At 46.6% G+C, this 18,448-nt stretch overlaps 1 protein-coding gene across 4 annotated transcripts in view; it reads right to left on the bottom strand.

Moving 5' to 3' along the window:
- The window catches only part of arap2 (ArfGAP with RhoGAP domain, ankyrin repeat and PH domain 2), a 130,612-nt gene extending 113,142 nt beyond the window's left edge, over nucleotides 1–17,470 (bottom strand). Inside the window, exons 1-9 of one of the 4 annotated variants that reach the window (XM_047606613.1) lie at nucleotides 17,343–17,470; nucleotides 16,243–16,304; nucleotides 15,864–16,130; nucleotides 12,660–13,525; nucleotides 11,056–11,138; nucleotides 7,597–7,673; nucleotides 7,224–7,282; nucleotides 6,157–6,516; nucleotides 5,417–5,486 (exon numbers count right to left, since the gene is read on the bottom strand). In XM_047606613.1, the coding sequence (XP_047462569.1) occupies nucleotides 5,417–5,486; nucleotides 6,157–6,516; nucleotides 7,224–7,282; nucleotides 7,597–7,673; nucleotides 11,056–11,138; nucleotides 12,660–13,459 (1,449 nt within the window). In that variant the 5' untranslated portion in view covers nucleotides 13,460–13,525; nucleotides 15,864–16,130; nucleotides 16,243–16,304; nucleotides 17,343–17,470. Of the gene's footprint in view, nucleotides 1–5,416; nucleotides 5,487–6,156; nucleotides 6,517–7,223; nucleotides 7,283–7,596; nucleotides 7,674–11,055; nucleotides 11,139–12,659; nucleotides 13,526–14,175; nucleotides 14,707–15,863; nucleotides 16,305–17,342 lie in introns of those variants that run through there. The other 3 variants (XM_047606624.1, XM_047606641.1, XM_047606632.1) reach the window with 3 other exon arrangements.
- Between the last annotated feature and the right edge of the window lie 978 nt (nucleotides 17,471–18,448).

Genomic DNA, 18,448 nt, shown 5'->3' with positions numbered 1-18,448 from the left:
ACAACACACAATCATAACAGTCATAACAAAGAAAAGCTCAATTAAAACATTTGCGCACAGACGACCTGAACTCGAATGATTAAACCATCTTCTTAAACTCATTCAGGGACACTTAGTGTTGAAGTTTGACATCAGACTGCAGGTTGCTCCATGCAGCAGGAGCAGAAATCCCTAAAAGCCGTTTTTCCCAGTTGAGTTCGTACCTTAAGAACCGAGGGAGACTGTGTTTTTCACATTTTACGTTTAAAAGAGAAGACGAACACATAGGAATGAAGCAATAACAACCTACTGACTGAGGCAGTTTGGTCGGCGCAACACATCTTTAAGGTGTCAGTTAATGTGTTTCAGGAAGGAACTGAAACAGCACCAGCAAGATGCATCTTCGAAATGATTATTCGAACCGAAACTCCCCGGTCATCATCTTTAACAGTTTTTTGTTTTTTTAAATATCACCTCCTTTTCTTAGATTTCCAGAAAAGTTCACGCTCCATACTCAGCAGAAACCATTTACACATGTTAAATAAGTTACACTCTGATGTTTTGGGACATTTACGCTCGTGTACACTCGTCTCATCATACGATTCAGGCTGATCTTAACGAGGTTGTCTGTCGTTTGGTGGTACGGTGGTAGGATATGAACGGTAGAGCTGCTTCCTGCTGGCCCAGAAAACAAAAGTGTCCAGAGATGTGAAAGCGAATCAAAACCATTTTTGTGTCACCCCAGATCACAAAACCAAACCATAGAGCTGAGAAACTGTAAAATAATAACCACAACAAGCGAGCAGATTTAAAAAATAATCGCCAACATTTTACGGTTATTCTATCAAGCGCCTAATAAATAAAAGATCATGTTAAAAGAAAGAAGCCTTGAGGTGTTACAGTAAGCATCGGTACAGTCACGTTGGGAAGATACTAGAGATAGTAAGTAGAGGAGCTTTCAGGCTTGGCAGGAGAGCTTTTCAGCTTCAGACACACACACACACACACACACAATCTGACAGACTGACACACTGAAAGACTGATCCCCTGTCCTAAAACCTCATCTCCCCTTTGGCCTCCTAGCCAGCCTCATCCTCCACCTCCTCCACCCTCTCATCTCTTCATCCCCACCAGCCATCCTCCTCACTTCCATCCCTCGCTACCCCGAAGCCAGGCTTTGGACTGTTTTCACAAACACACACACACACACACGCACGCAGAGACACACACAATGTACACGACACCGCATCGGGGCCCCGAAGACTACATCTCGGGCCCAAAGCGTTCTCCCAAGTCAATCCCAGTGTTGACGAAATCGGGCGAAAGGCGTGATTGATCAGACAGATTGGATACGGTGCTGCAGAGGGGGAGAAGTGAGACTGAGGATCTCGCTACTCTCCCACGCCACCTCTGCTACCCGCGCGATGACATCACCGCGGTCAGAGACCTTCAAGCTGCGACTGCGATTAAGTGCGATTAGTTCTGTCTGGCGCTGACAGATCCCGGAGGATTTCGAACTACAAAAGAGTTTTCTTGGGTGCTGAAAGTTTGAGAGAAAGAGAGAGAGAGCGAGAGTGAAAAGACGAGCATGGGAATGTTTCAGTGTAGAGGCATTTTTGTTTTTGTGTGTAGCAGACAGAACAACGCAGGTAAATTGAAAAAAAAAAAAAAAAAAAAAAACGCGGCTCATGCCTGGAGTCCAAGTTTAGCGCAGAACGCAGAAAAAGCCTCGAGTCCAAACTCATTCTGCACTTGTGACAGTTTTCATTGAATGTTTGGGGGAAAAAACAAGATTAGTTTGTCGGTCAATGTTGTAGGCTCGTTGGAAACTTTCCTGCTAGGGTCAAGCCCACATAGTAACTTTACGTTTGCAACGTATGAAGAAGCTTTTAGGGCTGACCTTAGGGTGAATTGTAGTAACTGTACAAATCTATAATAAATTTGCTCAATGCTTGACCTTGTTACGTCATATCATGGTGTGTATAAATATGGACAACGGACAACGTGTCGCCACTTCCTTGCATTGGTCAAGCGGGTGCCGTTTGGATCCAGTGTGTTCAGTACGGTCCGAGAGTGGAGCCACGCTGAGTTGCGATATCGATGACCCACCCACTCTTGAAATGTTGGATCATACACTGTGCTTGTTTTATTTATCTATTGATTTATTTTGACAACGCTCACGGCGCCACAGGACAGCTTTACGGAGCAGTTAGCGTAACAACTGGTAGTCGCCATCACACCCTGTTTCTATACCGTCAAATAACTGCTAGAAAGAAACTTGACTCTTGAACATGTATCAGTACCTGGAATGACAGAACCCATCACTGCAAAATTTTGATTGGATGTGTATTTTAGTTCGGTCCAAGTCCCATCTACTGACCCGGAGGAGGTGGAGCTTAATGAACTGTACTATAGCCAATCACCAGGGGGAGCTCTACTTGCTTTGGCTTTGGGTACTGTCTATGGGTCAAACTGTGAAGAAAGACTGTATATAACATCGACTCAACAGTGATCGATGTGGCCTCAAGAGAAATTCAAATTTAAAAATTATCGATTTTTTGTGATTGCTAATATTTTGGGGAAAAATTTGTTAAATATTGTATTATCAGGCAACTGGAGTATATATTAGCAGCACATGGAGAAAATCCTCCACCATTTCTGAAAGTATACAATATCGCAACTGTCTAATTCCAGTAGTGAGGTCATGAATACAAAATGAGGAAGTCTATTTATGTGGATTCATTATGACGTGATAAACATGACCGCATTTGATGTCGGCAGCTCCCACAGTGGCCATGTTTGCATGCTAATATTGGATAATATTGTCATGCTGTGTATAGCACGGCATGACAAGCAACTAGCATGGCTTTATATGCTAGCGTAGCCTAGTTATGTCGAAATCAGATGCAAATTAAGAAATAAGAAAAGCACAGATTAAAAGCTAGAGTCTAAGTTCAGTTTGACTTTATGTTAGATTTTATGCTATTGATATGTTGTGTTAGTTAGCATCATATAGGAAACAAAACACCACCACCTAGGAACAAACTTCCGAGCAGGCCGAGGCCACACTCCAGATAGCTACTTTGGCTCGCGCTTGGAGCACTTCATAAAAGTTCAACAAGATAAATGGAGGTGTGTTGAGGGAAAGATGCAGCACATTCACTCACGGTGAGTGATAGCTTGTTTTCGTTGGATGTTGCGGTAATTTGCTCCAGCCTCAGATCTCTCCAACTGGAATAATCTTATAATCAGAACAACTCCTCGGAGATGGGTTGTGTCGATTCTGACCCTCCCTTGTCAGCGAGATGCTAAATGGGTATGCAGCGCGAGGAGTGCAGCGGTGTCTCTGCTCTGTGAGCGAACAATCGAAATGCCTTGTACGCTTCCTCTAGCCCCAATCTCACCCTGTGGAGGTGGTGGGGGGTGAGGGGGGGGGGGGGGGCTCACGGTGGGCCTCATGGTGGCCTCATAAAACAGGGATGACAGGGACTATACTCAACCTTCCCCTCGCCACAACATCCCGAAGCCCTCTGCTGTCTCAGAGGGGAGAGTCACATTGGCAGGACTTTAAAAAGTGTAAAGGAAAAAAAAAAAACAATCCACACTCCCTCCTGCACACACACACACACACACACACACATAAAAGCTAACTTTCATCTTCCCAAAGACTCGTGCCTGTGCTGACAGTGACACAGAGTGTAAAGTGCTGACTCGACGGCCTCCCCGCCGATTTCCCGCCCTGCACTCGACGGTGCGCGTCCTGATAAATAAAGCAACAAATGCACTGCAAAACCTAGGTTGTGTGTGTGTGTGTGTGTGTGTGTGTGTGTGTGTGTGTGTGTGTGTGTGTGTGTGTGTGTGATGAGGGGGAGTGAGGGGGGGAGGAGGCAAAGGGAGTAAAAGAGCACGGAGGGCTATAATTAGTAAGTGATTAACGAGCAGGCATCAGACAGGTCCCACATCATTGATTGTGATGTTGTGCAATGCTGCTGCAGCGAAAAAACAAGCCGGCCCTAGGAGGGAGGTACGAGGTCACACAAACACACCGAATCTGTTCCGAAGGCGCGACTCCGACGGTCGTTAGCGAGAAAATAAAAGGTAAAGCACACTGTGTCAGTTTTAAGACTCGCAAGGAAAAACAGGATGTACGCCAGAGCGCGTTGAAGCCGTGTCGGTTGAGACTTTTCGCTGTGTGTTCTGGTCTGGGTTTTATTTTTGTTCCCCGCATGATAACGCCGGTTAATCTCAGACTGATTTGAAAGATACGTCGTTTGAAAAAACTGAAACGTGTCCACAAGAATCGCTGGTTAAGAAAGCGGGTTTTATCTCGGCCACCAGATTTGCCGAATAGATTTGGAACGGCCTCTCGCTTGGCGCTACGTGACAAGCGCCGAGTTTCTCTCTCTTTCCCCGTCACGTTTTTTAAAACGTTTGCAGAAGTCACACGCAGTTTCACACTCTACGGTCTATTAGCCGGATGTGCCGAAAGTGTCATTCCTACGATTGGAACTGGTATGCAGTGTTAGACTGGAACTGTACTTCATTCATACTTGAATCAAGTACGTGACTTGGGTCAAGAAAGACGACCATCGCACGTAAAATCACATACGGACGATTTAAAAATGACCAATTAACCTAACAAGCATGTCTTCCAGCTGCGGGGGGAAGCCGGAAGCACAGAAAGGCCCCAGCAAGGTAGCGGCCTTAGCATCGGTGCTAACCACTACTCCAGAGATCACACTCTTGGCTGTAATGTTTTTAACCAGATCTGCAGCAAAGACATGAATGCCGTTTTTTTACATTCCCATCATTGTTCTTTGGCTTGCACGACTGTTGTCTTGGGGTATTGGGGGCGTTGGGGTGTCGAGGTGAAGCTTAAGCTGCAACAATCCTCTGCACTTTCGTTTGATGAGGCAGGCAGCGCCAAGAGAAAAAATTTCAAACTCGACTGTCTGACAGAAGGAGAGCGAAGAGGGGATCGGGGAGGTGTGCGGCGTGAGGGGGGGGGGACTGCTGAGGAAGGCAAAAAGAAACAAGCGTCCCTCCCCCCTTTCCCTCCCCATCTTTCTTTCCAAGAGGGCTGGTCGGGTGCCAGCGTCGATGTACTTTACTGTACGGCTGGGCGGGCGCGGGGAGCGCTGGCCCGTCACGCATGGCATAATGTCGCTCCGTCCTTGCCCCCATTCTTTACTCCGCCGAGCTAATGATGATGACAATGAGGAGGAGGAGAAAAAGAAGGGAACACTTAGGAACTTGGCTCTGCTTCTCGTGGTGCAGATCTCTCTGACGGAAGAATGAAACAGACTTTGCTAGCGCGCGGGGAGCGCGCGGGGAGCGGGCGTGGCCGACGGGAAACTGGACGAGGGGAGGGACGTCGGACGGCGCGAGACGTTTTCAGGCTTCGGCGGCAATTAGGGTGTAAAATGTGGGCGCCTACCTTGTCGCTGTTGTAGTAGGCCAGGCTCTCGCCGTCGAATCTCACCCACCTCCTTTGAAAAACGCATTTTCTGGAAAGAAAGGGAAAGACGGCAAGTCAGTGATCTGCTCGGCGCAGGTTCCCGTTTCGCCGAGCCCGCCGCTGATTCATTAACGTCAAGAGTCGTATCAACAGCTGTCAATTAGCATAATCAAAACAAATGGCCGCGTTCGGCGTGAATATTCAGCAGCCCCCGGGGCAGTTTGCCAAACTTCTGCAGAACCAGCGGTGAAGGAGAGTATGAAAAGGAAGTAAATGATTGATGGCTCTGGCTTCGAGCAACGGTGAAAACATGCGGCGCCGAGAGACTCCCTTCAGAAAACGTAGTTTTGCCAGGGAAGCCGAGCTAAATGAAAGCGCACGTTGTACATCTCAATGCTACAAGGTTATCTCTAATGTCTCTTTGCTTTTCTCCTAATACTGCCACGCAGTACGGAGGGATCTGCTTTGGGATTCTGCGTCTAATAACGTCTATCAGTTTTTAAACGACCGTCAAAGGAGAGAAGACACAGAAGGAAGTACAAAAGTAAACAGGCCTGCAAGAAAAAATAAAAACAGGAAGCTGTGGCTTCCTGACCATTTGAGGTGCAGTTTTGTTAGCGGTGGAGGGCTGCGTACGCACCCCCTTCTTAACAGGAAATAAAATCTTTATTGTACTCTCCATGCAACGCAAAGCTGCAACCAGACGCGAGACAACGTACCCTTGAGGGGACAGCTTGTCCAGCCATCCCACTTTGAGCACCTGGCGTTTGGGGGCTCCGTAGAAACACGCGTAGGGAGAAATGTCAGGCTGCGCATCCTTAGCGGCGCCCCTCAGAGCCTCCCTGGACTCCAAGTAGAGGTCGCATTCCACCATGATCAATGACTCGTCTTTGGGGCCGGGAGCCGCAGGGCCGGCTCCGGCGTCGAGGGTCGCGGCGTAACCTTGGTCCGAAGGGGCCTGCGGCAAAGCGCCGACGCACTCGTCCACCGTCGAGTACTCGTCTGCGCACGGGTCTTGGATGGACGGAGCTGGTGGGCTCATGGATTCCTTGGAATCTTTCTTTTGAGGCGTTCTTTTTCTGCGCGTGAACAGATCGACATCATGGGTTAGGTGACACTAGTTGCAAATAAATGTCAGGATATATATGTCAATACTGTGATTGTGCACCCTACGGTTGGATTTACTGACCCCTACAATTACCTCTAAATAGCACAGAACTGTTGTGGACTTTTGACATTTCTTGCTATGAGGCCAGAGGAACTATTGGTAACATCTGCATGTAGGAGCTGGTTAATTTAGCTTAACATTAGCAGTGGAGGAAGGACAGGAGACAGCCTGTCCTAATTCCACAGTCAATAGGGTAACGAGGCTTCACACACTATAAAGATGTAAAATGCACTACAATTAGCAATAGTCTGTTCAGAAAGTAAATATTATGTTATATTTCTGTAAATGCATGTAAAACTTTGTAGAGAGTGCAGTTCAGTATTTATGCCAAGCTAAGCTAAGCTAAGTTAAAAACTCTTGGTCCTTGCTTCTGAATTAGCATACAAGATTATTAATCTTCACATCTAAATGATGTCTTTCTTTTTTTTTGTGCCTTTCAATGGCCAGACAACTTATTTTCACACGCCGCTCCACGGCCTTACAAACTGTCAACAGATAGGCCACACTGAGAACCAGTAATCATGAAAACCAAAGCAGCGGTCAGTCCTTCTCTTTCTGAACGTCCCGATTTCAGCCTCTCGACACGGGGCAGGGCGCCGCCGCGGCAGCATACCATACCTGTGCTTCTTTATCCTGTCCTTGAACCCCTTCTGCAGCCCCTCCTTGGCGCCCGGGTCCTGCGGAGCACGGGAGATTAGCATCAGACGGGGGGGAACGCGCCCATCCCTCACACCGTTATCACGCCGGCGCACTAAACTACGCTAACTTTGGCGGCGAGGTGACATTTCCATTAACCTCCGGGGGCAAACTGAAACGAGCACATTTTCCATTCTGCTATGTGTCCATGGCGACAACGTGAACAGCGAGAGGGAAGTTGAGTGTGTAGGCTGCGGCTGAAACAGCAAAGATAGTGTTGAAGATCTGAGAAATGCCTGTTCCTCTTTGGTGAGCTGCTACTCACTGTCCACCGGTGGAATGTGCGCTGTCTTACCGGAGCACTTTCGGGGCTGTTGTACAGGAACGTCTCTCCGTAGGGAGCAATGGGCGTCAGGGTTCTTTGAAGTGGAGCTGAAAAAGGACACAGAGACAAGCACGACGGTGGTTTTGTGAAACTCGCGCAGTGAAAGCTGCGACGCTACACGAAACAAATCTGATGTGATCCATTTAAATGTGGTTTAAAAACTGGCAGTGCCACCCCCCTTTCCCCCCGCGCCGAGAACATCTCTCTGTCGCGCCTCCTTCGGGGACCTCGCTTGCCGGTTGGTAGAAGCAAAGATGAGGAAGAGCAGAGAGACTCCGGCCAGACGCTATTAGTCTGGAGACCTGGGGCCACCCTGCGTGGGCCACTGCCTGTCACTGTGAAAAATGACACCGCCCCCTCCTCCTGAGGATTGCGAGGGCCAGAACACGCCGCCACAGGGCTTAGACACACACACACACACACACAAGACACTGGTGAAGGATCAGATACGGCCGCAGACGGCGGCGCGCAAAGATCGAAACACCCTCAGACACGTGAGGACGCCTTGAGACGAACACGAAAAGACGGACGATGAATGAGCGGACTCTGGCGCTCGCTTTCGTACGAACCTTAACGCTTAAAGCTTCACAGACACCCACTTCCAAACGACGCTGTCACATTATAAAAGTGGACAAAGAGCGTGTGCTGGGCTCGGTGAGCTTTACGAAGGGGTCAGTTCGCCTGATGGCAGAGCCCGCCGCTCCAACGCAGCGGCCGCCTCCACGGACGGGCTCGGTGGGCGGACGGCGACCATCAATCATCATCCATCAGCCGACCTTCAGGCCGCTCGCGGGGTCCCTCCGAGGGGGCCGCCAGGAGCCGCCGCACTCAATTCCTGTCTGATCCCCTCTATTCTTCCCCCGGCCGGCTCCGTCTCCGGGCCTCCGCCTTTTGTTTCTCCCGGTCGACAACCGCGCTCGCATTCTTTTATCTGCTCCTGACCAGACTCCGGCGAGTCGCGGTCCGGGAAGCGACCTAGATGCAGCCATCAGCGAGGAGTTAGCGAAGGAGATTGATTTTGTTGTGAGCGGAGTCTTTTAAGTCCGGGAGTTGCAGGTCACTTTGTTATTATCACTCGCTCGTGGCAGCGCGCCGCTAGAGCGCGGAGGACGGAAATAGCGCCACGGGCTGAATTCAAATTAGCCCCACGCCGAACTATTTATTATTTCACTGTGTGGCTCCCTGAACTTAGCGGCGAGCAGTGTGCAAGGAAAATACAAGCACAGGTGAAGCCGTTTTCACCTATATAAAGACGAAAAAGGGTAATGATGCTGCTGGTCTCACGTTTTACCATTATAATTATCACTGTGTTCAGTCCAACGTCACGCAATTTGCAATGGAAAAACTCAGCTGTCGCATGTAAAACACGACGCTCAACGACCTCAGCTGTAGTTTGGCTTTTAGTGCTACTTGGCTAACATTAGCGTGCAGCGTGAGAAATTCAACATCATAAGCTGTGTTCTCTTCTTATCGCCAGTAGCTTATGCATGCAGCATACACGGCTGTATGCTTCCTTAAAATGATGTCATATTTATTATTAATCCCCACACTGCTGTGTTGTGGTTTTCACACCCTTGAAATTCATGGTGGGAAGTTTTGATTTTAAAATACGTTCGAGTGAAACGCCGACGTTGCCCACAGCCTGACAGTTCTTTAATGCTTTTGCATCCCCGACATCAGTTACTCGGTCGCCAGCTCACTAAAACGGTGGTTTCTAACGGTGACGCAGCAGAGGTGTTCGTGTGACTTCTATTTAATGAAATGTCAGGGTGTTAGAGTCCAAAACTTCCCACGTGGTGACCACAAGGTCATTTGAGTGGAGCAAAAAATACACCTTGGTGGTTGGTCCACGCTGCCACCGTGTTGGCGCGTGTAAAAATACTGTTAACCAAGAATTTTAAGAGATTTCCCCGTAATCGGTTTGGTTTCAAAAGGAGGAATGCGCCAACGTCACAGGACGCTAGGCTAAACCGAAAACCTTTTGGTTACAAATACATCATGTTCCTTTACTATAGCGACACATTCGTCAGCCACACGATTAGACGTGCAACTGCTCATCAACGCCATCGCATGGCAGCAGCTCAGTGCGTTTGAGCACGTAGTGTATGGTCACATCTGCTCAAGTTCAGACTGAGTATCAGAATTGGTTTATAATAAATACACCTCTACAGTCATCAATATAATAAATGTGCAGCCAACAAATCTGCAGCAACTGTGTGATGCCGTCTTGTCAACATGAACCCGGTTCTCTGAGGAATATTTCCAGGTCCCAGTTGATTCCCTGAGGAAATGAGGTAGTTGTGAAGACAAAGAGGAGGAACTTGGTAATTTTCCCCCACAAATTAAAAATGTCTTTAAATCCACATTAACATGAATCCAACATATTTTAGTAAAGGGATAAGGGATAGCTTAATACTGAATTCAAAATGATTATGATAATGTATATTTATAAATAGCACTAGTCTGAGTTTAATATAGAACACATATAGTAGGTGGGGGGTCCCTATTTAATCTCTCCATCAGCTGGGGATCCTCACACCCCTGGTGTAAGTAATGAGGCGGCCAGTGACTCTGTGACGACTTGCATCAAGGGGACATGAACATGAAAGGGACTTTTTTGCTCGCTAGTCAGGCTCCCCACCTCCCCCGGCTCCTTCTCTCCCTCCATCTCTCTCAGTCTGTTTTGCATCCGTCTCCCGCTCGCCCCCCCCCAACCCTCTTCGCTGTCTTGCCTTTCTCTCTAGTCCCCGTCTTGCGCCACGCGGAGGAAAAGTTGGAAAAACAAGGCCTACCAAGAGACTTTTGCAGTGAAAGGTACGCAGAATGAGACAGGAAGTGGAAGGCCGGGAGAGAGGAGGAACTTGAAGGGGAGATGGGGTAAAAAACGGACAGGATTTGCTGGAGGGCATGGTGTCACAAAGTGGTCAGATATGGACCCGAAAAGACTACATGCTGGTACACATTTCTGTCTGTGAGAAGCATCAAACAATCCTAGGAGAACGCATTCACCTTAGGTAGTGGGGCTGACTCGACTCAATAAACACGGCTAGGGAGAAATTCAAAAACATATTTGTACTAGTTGTACTACAAGCGCGCGCGTTGTTAGCAAAGTTAAACAACTTCTGAAAAAACTCTGGAGAGCCGTGCGACAGGAACACGAGCTGGGGTCTAGCCGAGGGACGAGATGTGAGATGGCACATTTTCCTGCGAGATGAGCGCCTGAAACAGGAGGGGGGGGGGGCGCCGGCGTTTCCCACGACACAGCCTGCGAACGTTGCCGCCGCCGCCGCTGCCGCCCCGCGCGCCCGCCGCCGCCCTCGTCTCCTCTCCCCGCTTTCATCCGCGCAAACAACGGCGCCGCCGACTCTACCGCCGAATGAAATATTCATGGAAGAGATGAAGCGGATGCGGCTGAAAGACTGTGTGTACCTTTCTGTACGCCGTTTGCACCGGTGGGACCCTCGGAGCCGGTTAGGTGTTCGGGGCCGGTTGTTTGCGATGGCGGTGCGCTCCTGAGGAAGAGGAGGAGGAAAGAAGAAAATAAAAAAACTGCAGATTAGAACCACCAGCGCAGCACGTGAAACGCAGACGACAACGCCGCGTAAAGGCCTCAGCAATAGAGATGTGGTACTCTGAAAGTTAAGTTTCACAGTGCAACTGTGAGCATAGAGTTGGATTTTCATGCGTGAGAACTGCAGAACTGAATATGAAGTATGAGGCCACGGGGTTCCCATCAGTGTCAACACGAAAGCAAAGGGAAAGAGCTTTGTTTTATATACACACCCGTGCCGTAGTAGCGTGAAAATTAATTTCTCGAATGGCTTCTCACTTTGCTGTTCTCATCACTTTTTCAGCTCATAAAGTTTGACTTTTTGCTTTCATGAATAGTTCAACATTTCGGGGAATTTCTGTAACTCATTTCCAGTAAGTATGAAGCCAACGCCAGTGGCTATTCAGCTCTAGGCAAAGAAATGTTAAAAATCATATTTTACTTACTATTACTTTTAAGAGACAGTCAACAGTCTTTTGGGTGAAGTTTATATATAGTTTTGCCAAGAGTTGAAATGAGAAGGCTGATACTGTTCAAGTACGTACCATATGAAGCTGTTACCAGGACTGTAAGCTAGCTTAGCTACAACTTGGAGATGCTTAGCTTAGCGGCAGAACGGAGGGGGAACAGCTAGCCTAGCATTGAAGCTAAAAGACTAAAAAAAAAAAATCAACACGTCATGTTTAAGTGTGAAATGTTCATGCCTGCCACAATGACAGTAAATATAAAGCTAACACTTACTAGTGTTAGCTAAGCTGGGTAGAATCGTTCAAAAGTTAGCTAGTTAGTTAGCTAGCCACAATTAAATAGTTTTGGGGGGAAAGTTTCTTCGCCGTCTTGTATGTCTGCTTTGTAAATATGAAGCTACTGCCAGCAGTCGCTTAGCTTAGCTTTGATGTTATTCCGTCTGCTTTTTCAATATCTCGTTTGATCATTTTAATGCGTAATTAACATTCGCTGATCAGAGACAGCAGGCGTGTTAGCATTTTAAATTTTACGCCATCGCACTTATAATTATACGAGGCAAAAAACAAATACATAAATTAACTGAAGTTAGCACGTCGTTGCGTGTGAATGAATGACATGGGTCCATTCTGGTTGCAGTGAGGAAGCTTTAGAGGTGTTGGGGGTGGATTTAGCTCATTTTGGTCGTAACAAAGATCCCATTCACTCATTCACACACAGACTGTAAATCGTTTCAATAAGTTGTTAGCATTAAATGAGATATTGACACTACTTTTTGTTCCACTGGGCTAATTCTGATCACACTGTTTAGAGTATAAATATATTCATTACGCCTCATTATAATTAATAATTCATACAGTCAAATTAAATATAATGAGTGATTATACCAGATTTATTTTCACAGTGAGCTAACTCACTGCTGCTGAGAGCCAGATATTTAGCATACAAAACAGAGTGGTATTAATTTTCAAGAGCAAGCAGAAATATTTCCTACAGTGGCTAAATATGAATCGAGTACCTGTCCTGATGTGGCCCGACAGGCTCATTGGGGATTTTGGGAACGGGCCGGTGCCTCAGTCGGTAGGAGCGGGTGAGCTTCGTGCCTGCAGCCCTCCTTATACTAGATTGAGCCTCGTAAATGGAGTTTTCAACCATATCACCGTGAAAACCGCCAATGTCTTCGGTCAGTGGTGGGAGGGGGGCTTTAGCGAGACTGGGAACGGAGTTGACGCCAGAGAACAAGGGGTCTTCTGAGGAGTCCGAGTGGCCTTCAGAAGTGGAGAGCGACTCGTTGCTGCTGCTGCTGGAGCGCGCGGAGGCCGGACCGTGCGCGGGTTTCTGGATGTTCCGGGGGTCGCGCGGGGCCGGTTTAGGCAGGACGACGTACCGGCTTTCCGGGGGGTTCTCGGCCTCTGTTCCCAGCCCTGCTCCCGGAGGCAAAGTCTGACTCCCTCCCGAATCATTCTCCGTCCTCTCCTTGGACTGGTGCTGGCAAGAAGCCGCCCTCTTCACATCCTTCAGGAAGATGTGTCTCGGGTACAGGGCCGGCTTCCTGCGGTCGCTCCTGTTCTCCGCGTCGTCCTCTCCGTCGTCCTCTCCGCTCCGCTGCTTCAGCCCCAGGGCCTCCAAGCTCCTGAGGATGCGTCTGCGGTGGCCCGTCGGCAGCACTTCGAGCTCCAGGAGGCGCTCATCGGTGAGGTCTGCGCAGTCTTCCACAGCTTGGTAGCCTCTCTGCTGGAAACACTGGGTGTACTGCGAGAGGCGGAGAGCGGACAGCCACTCCACAATGTCCTGGCCGGGCTCTGGAGGCTCCAACATGGTGCTTCAGTCCCACAACTGCCACATTAGGAAGACTTTAAGAAAATGAAGCAATCCAGCTTTACACTGAAGGCACAAAACAAGAAAGAAGGTTAAGTGAAGTAAAACAGTGAAGTACGCAATTTTGGCACAGTGATAATTCAAAATGTTGGTTAGGATCTGATGGAGCCTCAGTTTTGGCGGAAAGTTCCACAGGTGCAAGACATTTGAGGGTTGTTACCGTAACATTTTTGGTAACGTTCAATCATTCTGGCCGAGAATTAGATGAACCTGAGGGGAAACAATCACCTCAGCCTGACATCAAAGGAAGATTTATGCTGAGACAGAAGCGGCAGGTGTCAAAAAAAACTTCCGAGAAATATTTTGGGACACAAAGAACCGCAAATACGTCAGTGTCGTCGTGAGAACTTTTTGGTTTTTAAGAGAGATCTCGCCAATGCCGGGTTGAGCTCGTCTCAGCTTTCAACCACAGAGCCGCAAAAAAGCGTCCGGTGGTTAAAAAAAAAAACTAAATTTGATTTTTTTTTTTCTTGAAACTTGAGCAAACAAAAAAAAAGCAGACACACATTTGCAACACGCCTGGATGAAATACCAGGAAACAGAAATAGCTGTGAGGAAACCTCTGTGGTCATCGTTTTGATGTGAAGAGGCGTCTCTTCAAAAGCCTTTAAATCAAAAGAGAAAAGGAAGAGTTTCTCTCGTTTGGCCGCACTCACCAGAGTGAGTTTTGAAAATCCGAGCTTCACGTTGAAGACCTGCCGCCTGGAACCGTACTCGCCAGTTTTTCTTGATGCGCTCGCGACCCCCTTTCACGCTCCGGGAGGCAGAACCGCTTTCTCACAATCTCTCCCACAACCTTTCACGCGCACAAACGCACAATTGAAACCCAAAGGAAAACACATCATCGGCCCTCTCGTCATGTCCACTTCTCCTCTCTCGGCTCGCAAACGTAAGGCGCACAGGAGTCCTCAAGTAGTTACTTCTGCTTTCAAGTAAAACACAATTGCATGTGCACGCGTGCACTGTGCAAGAGGAGGCTGGCAGTGCGAGCAGAAACACCTCTGGTCACTTCGCTCATATGAAACCAGTTGCAAGGCGCGCAGCACCTCTTCCGCTTTGCACACAGCCATCAGGGTTTTTCTCTAATTAAAGCAGAGACATCACACCTTGGCTGTGACATTTTTTGCTATTCTTAGCACCCATGAAGAGATCAAAACTGAAAAAAAAAGAAAGAAAGAAACACGTGCTCCAAAAAAAAATCACATGTGACTGTATTGAATAGTAAAAAAAAAAAAAAAAAAAATCTATAAAGTGTATTAGACTAGCACGCAGGGACCCGCACTGGCTCCCGGCACACGCCAAAAAGCTCAGCGTGGTCTGCTCCACGCCTCTCAGCACCTACTCACTCAACTAGAAAGCACATGCGTTCAGCAAACACCATTAAAAGCAGGATATAGGGGTTTTGATCCAAAGCTACCGCCTCTCTCTGTGTGTGTGTGTGTGTGTGTGTGTGTGTGTGTGTGTGTGTGTGTGTGGATCAATAGCGGGAGGGCACAAAAAAAAAAAAAAAAAAGAGAACTGCTCTAGATATCAGCCGCTTGCACGTGCTCGTGTGTGGCAAGCGCGAGCAGTTCAACAGGAGGAACTGGAGGCGCAAAAAAAAAAAAAAAAAAAAGTGTGTGCAAAAACTCGGCTGGAGCAATATATTGTTTCCTCCGCGAACTGAAAGCATGGCAGCCCAGCGCCTTGGAGAGGTGTGTTCCTCCGTCCCTCCGTCCCTCCGTGTGCCAGTGCGCCAGCGTCAGGCAAGGCGGGCAGCTCCTCTGGTTATACAGTAGAGGCAGTGAGTCACGGCATGCACGCCCATGCATACACGGCAGCCGCATACTTGAGTGCATCCCTCAGCCAACCAACTCTGAACAAAGTCCAGATTGTTTTTTTTTTTCTCTCTCCCCCCTTCCTGGTTTCAAGAAAAAAAAACATACCTGCACGATTTGCGGTGTGTATACCTTCCACCTTGACTCACCGCCAGCTGCTAAGATGCGGGGTTTGAGAACTCGCGAGTTATTTAGTACTTGTTTTGGAGTACTTTAAGAAAGTTACACTTTGCGTTGAGGTGTTGGAGGAAGAGTGTTTTTTTTTTTTTATTGGAAGCACGTGCTGAACGCGCTCTCCTGTGTTTACACCTTCTCTTCAGGGGGGAAAAAAAAAAAGTATCACTCCACTCAGTTCAAGTCTGAGTGATAATGTTTACGTTACCTCTTCTAAATATCCGAGTCGCTGTAAACTACGCGTCTAGCTCCAGCTAGATTTGGCGCATTGGAGCGGTTTGTTTCACACATTTTGAGTTAGAGGACAGTTGGTAAAACACACGCAGTCGCACGCGCTCGTCACTAACACTCACCTGCGGGGTTGGAAAGAGGAGGAAACCTCGGGGTTAGTCCGCACACCTTTACGCATTCGCCGTCCCCGCTTTCCATCACCGTCAAACGCCGCTGACAGCCCGTGTTGACTGACTTTTTACGCACTCGTTTCCGTCTCCGAGCAGCAGCTCCACGCCCATTTCAGGAGGTCAGCGCCAGCGGTCACCTTCCTTCTCTTCATCTATCTGCCCCGCCAATAAAACTCCACCGCCGGTCGGGTTGAGGACCGGGGTATAGTCGAAGTGTCACTGTGCCGAGAGGGGACCGTCCTCAGAAGCCATGATGGTTTGCGTGCGTGCTCACAAGCGGCGCAGAGCAGCAAAGTGAAGGCACTTGTGATGTTTTTCTGGGAGTACTTACATGTCCCAGCTTGATCCCGAGGCCCCGGGCCACGCATTCAACACAGGAATGCAGGAATCCAGCTGCACATTTTGCAAACACATTTAGTTTCGTTTTACCACAACAGCAGCGTTATAATTAATGTTGTTGCTTCAGAAAATTGGATTTGATGTTCTCCACTACTAGTAGAAGTTAAATGAAAAAATTGAAGCTAATCTGGACACACACACACACACACACACATATATATATATATATATATACACATATTCTAAAACAACAACAACAGTTATATCGATATCAATAATAATAATAATAATAATAATATATGCATAAAATGTATTCGGTTTGTGATAATATGAAATAATTGGCCAAATAATTTCCTTAAATACTATCATTATTAATAAAATACATTAGTATACATAAATTGTAACATATGATTATATTTAAAATTATTTTAACGTTTTAAATCGAACAACAATAGGGTGTGCACGTGACGTCACAGCAAGCGACCGTCTCCATGGCTACGGCCACTAACCACTGACCACGGCCGCAGAGTAACCAAAGTGACGGTTGAGCACGGAGTAGCCGCATTAGCCTGAATCATAGGCTGTAACAGCGTGTGAACTATAAAGCTTCTGAAGGGCTGGTCTGCGATTGACTGTACGGCCAGATTTGAAAAGCATTCAGATATATATATATATATTTTACAGATATTTGCCAAAGAAAACTGCATTACGAATGAACGACTGGAATCCAGGCACAAAAGCCTGGTGTTGTGTTGGTCATTTAGTGTCAGGTAATATTAAATCATGCTGTATTTTTTGGATTAAGTCACAATTAAGTTATTTCTTAAGTTCCGGAGGGCTGTCAGATAAGTTTGACGATGTTGTTGTTTATGTATTTGGCGTATCAGTTCCAACAATGAATAACAAAAAGACAATAAAAGGAATATTTGTGATCACTCTTCGTCATGCTTTTAACGTCCAATCACACTCTACAGTATTGCGTGGCTAATGTTACTTCTCTGTATAGCTCTTAGCGTTAGCATCTTTTATTAAGCAACATTTATCATAACTGATATGACCTAAACTAACTTTTCCACTTTTCCAAATACATACCTGCTCGTATGGATCGTTTTCGAGTCCAGTTGCCTTTAACGTGATCAGATAATCCCCATTTCTCCCGGTCTCGCTGTATTTACCGCTTCAGTTCACCATGTTTTTGCCACTCGGGGGGCGTGGCCCCGGGCGGCAGTGACGTCAATGCATATCCTCTATCGTAATAATAATGAATAGATTTTAAAAATAAATAAATAATAGATTTAACGTATCTTAGAACGTATGAAATTTATTATTGCTGTATACTTTTATATTTACATTTTTTTTTAATAGTTTCACTTGACCTAGTAATATTTCTAATTCATTGTTTTTTATATATTACTACTACATTCAATTATTATTATTTTTTTAATATTTAAAGTAGCATTTTGCTTAACAACAAAACTCAAGTCATGAATAATGTGGAAGCTCTGGAATTTTAAGTTTTTAAAAAATAATATAAAACAATTACATAAAATTTACAATCATAATTGTTCATTTCCTATATTACAGTTGTCATGTTATATATTTCCAGCTGCTGAGATGGACATTAGTACATGTGACAGAATAAAATAAATTCCGTAAATATAATCCAGTAATGGGTCATGAGCACAATCAGCCACATGATGGAGACAAAAAGCTGCAGCACCGTGGTCTGGCTCTGAAGGACCCACCGAGTCCACCTCAACACAAACACCACAGAACAGATGTGAAGAGGGAAATGATCCACGGCCAAATCCACTTGAACTGCTTCAGTTTCAGGGCTCTGGTATTGAGCTTAATATTGACCAGTTTAAACATTTGACGAGTTTAACTTTATTCTTCCACATAGATGAATCGCAACATGAAAAATGCACATAAATAGAAAATAATATACCCCTCACAGTACTTTTAATACTGCACTTTGCTGACAATATTTTTTTTTTTTACTAAAATGTCATTTTGATTTCAGGGCTGTTTCTTTTTAACACTCCAGTATTTCTACTTTTAGTTTAAGTCAAGCATCTGAATACCTCTTTCACCACTCATGTCATGAGGACTATAAAACTAGAAATACCACCGGAAACCCACAGAATGCCACTCCACGCTGTGTTTGTGTAGTTGTTGACTGGCTGCTTCAATAAAAC

Source organism: Mugil cephalus, chromosome 1 (assembly GCF_022458985.1).
Source record: "Mugil cephalus isolate CIBA_MC_2020 chromosome 1, CIBA_Mcephalus_1.1, whole genome shotgun sequence".
Taxonomy (NCBI): Eukaryota; Metazoa; Chordata; class Actinopteri; order Mugiliformes; family Mugilidae; genus Mugil; species Mugil cephalus.
This window is presented reverse-complemented; position numbering and strand designations above follow the sequence as displayed.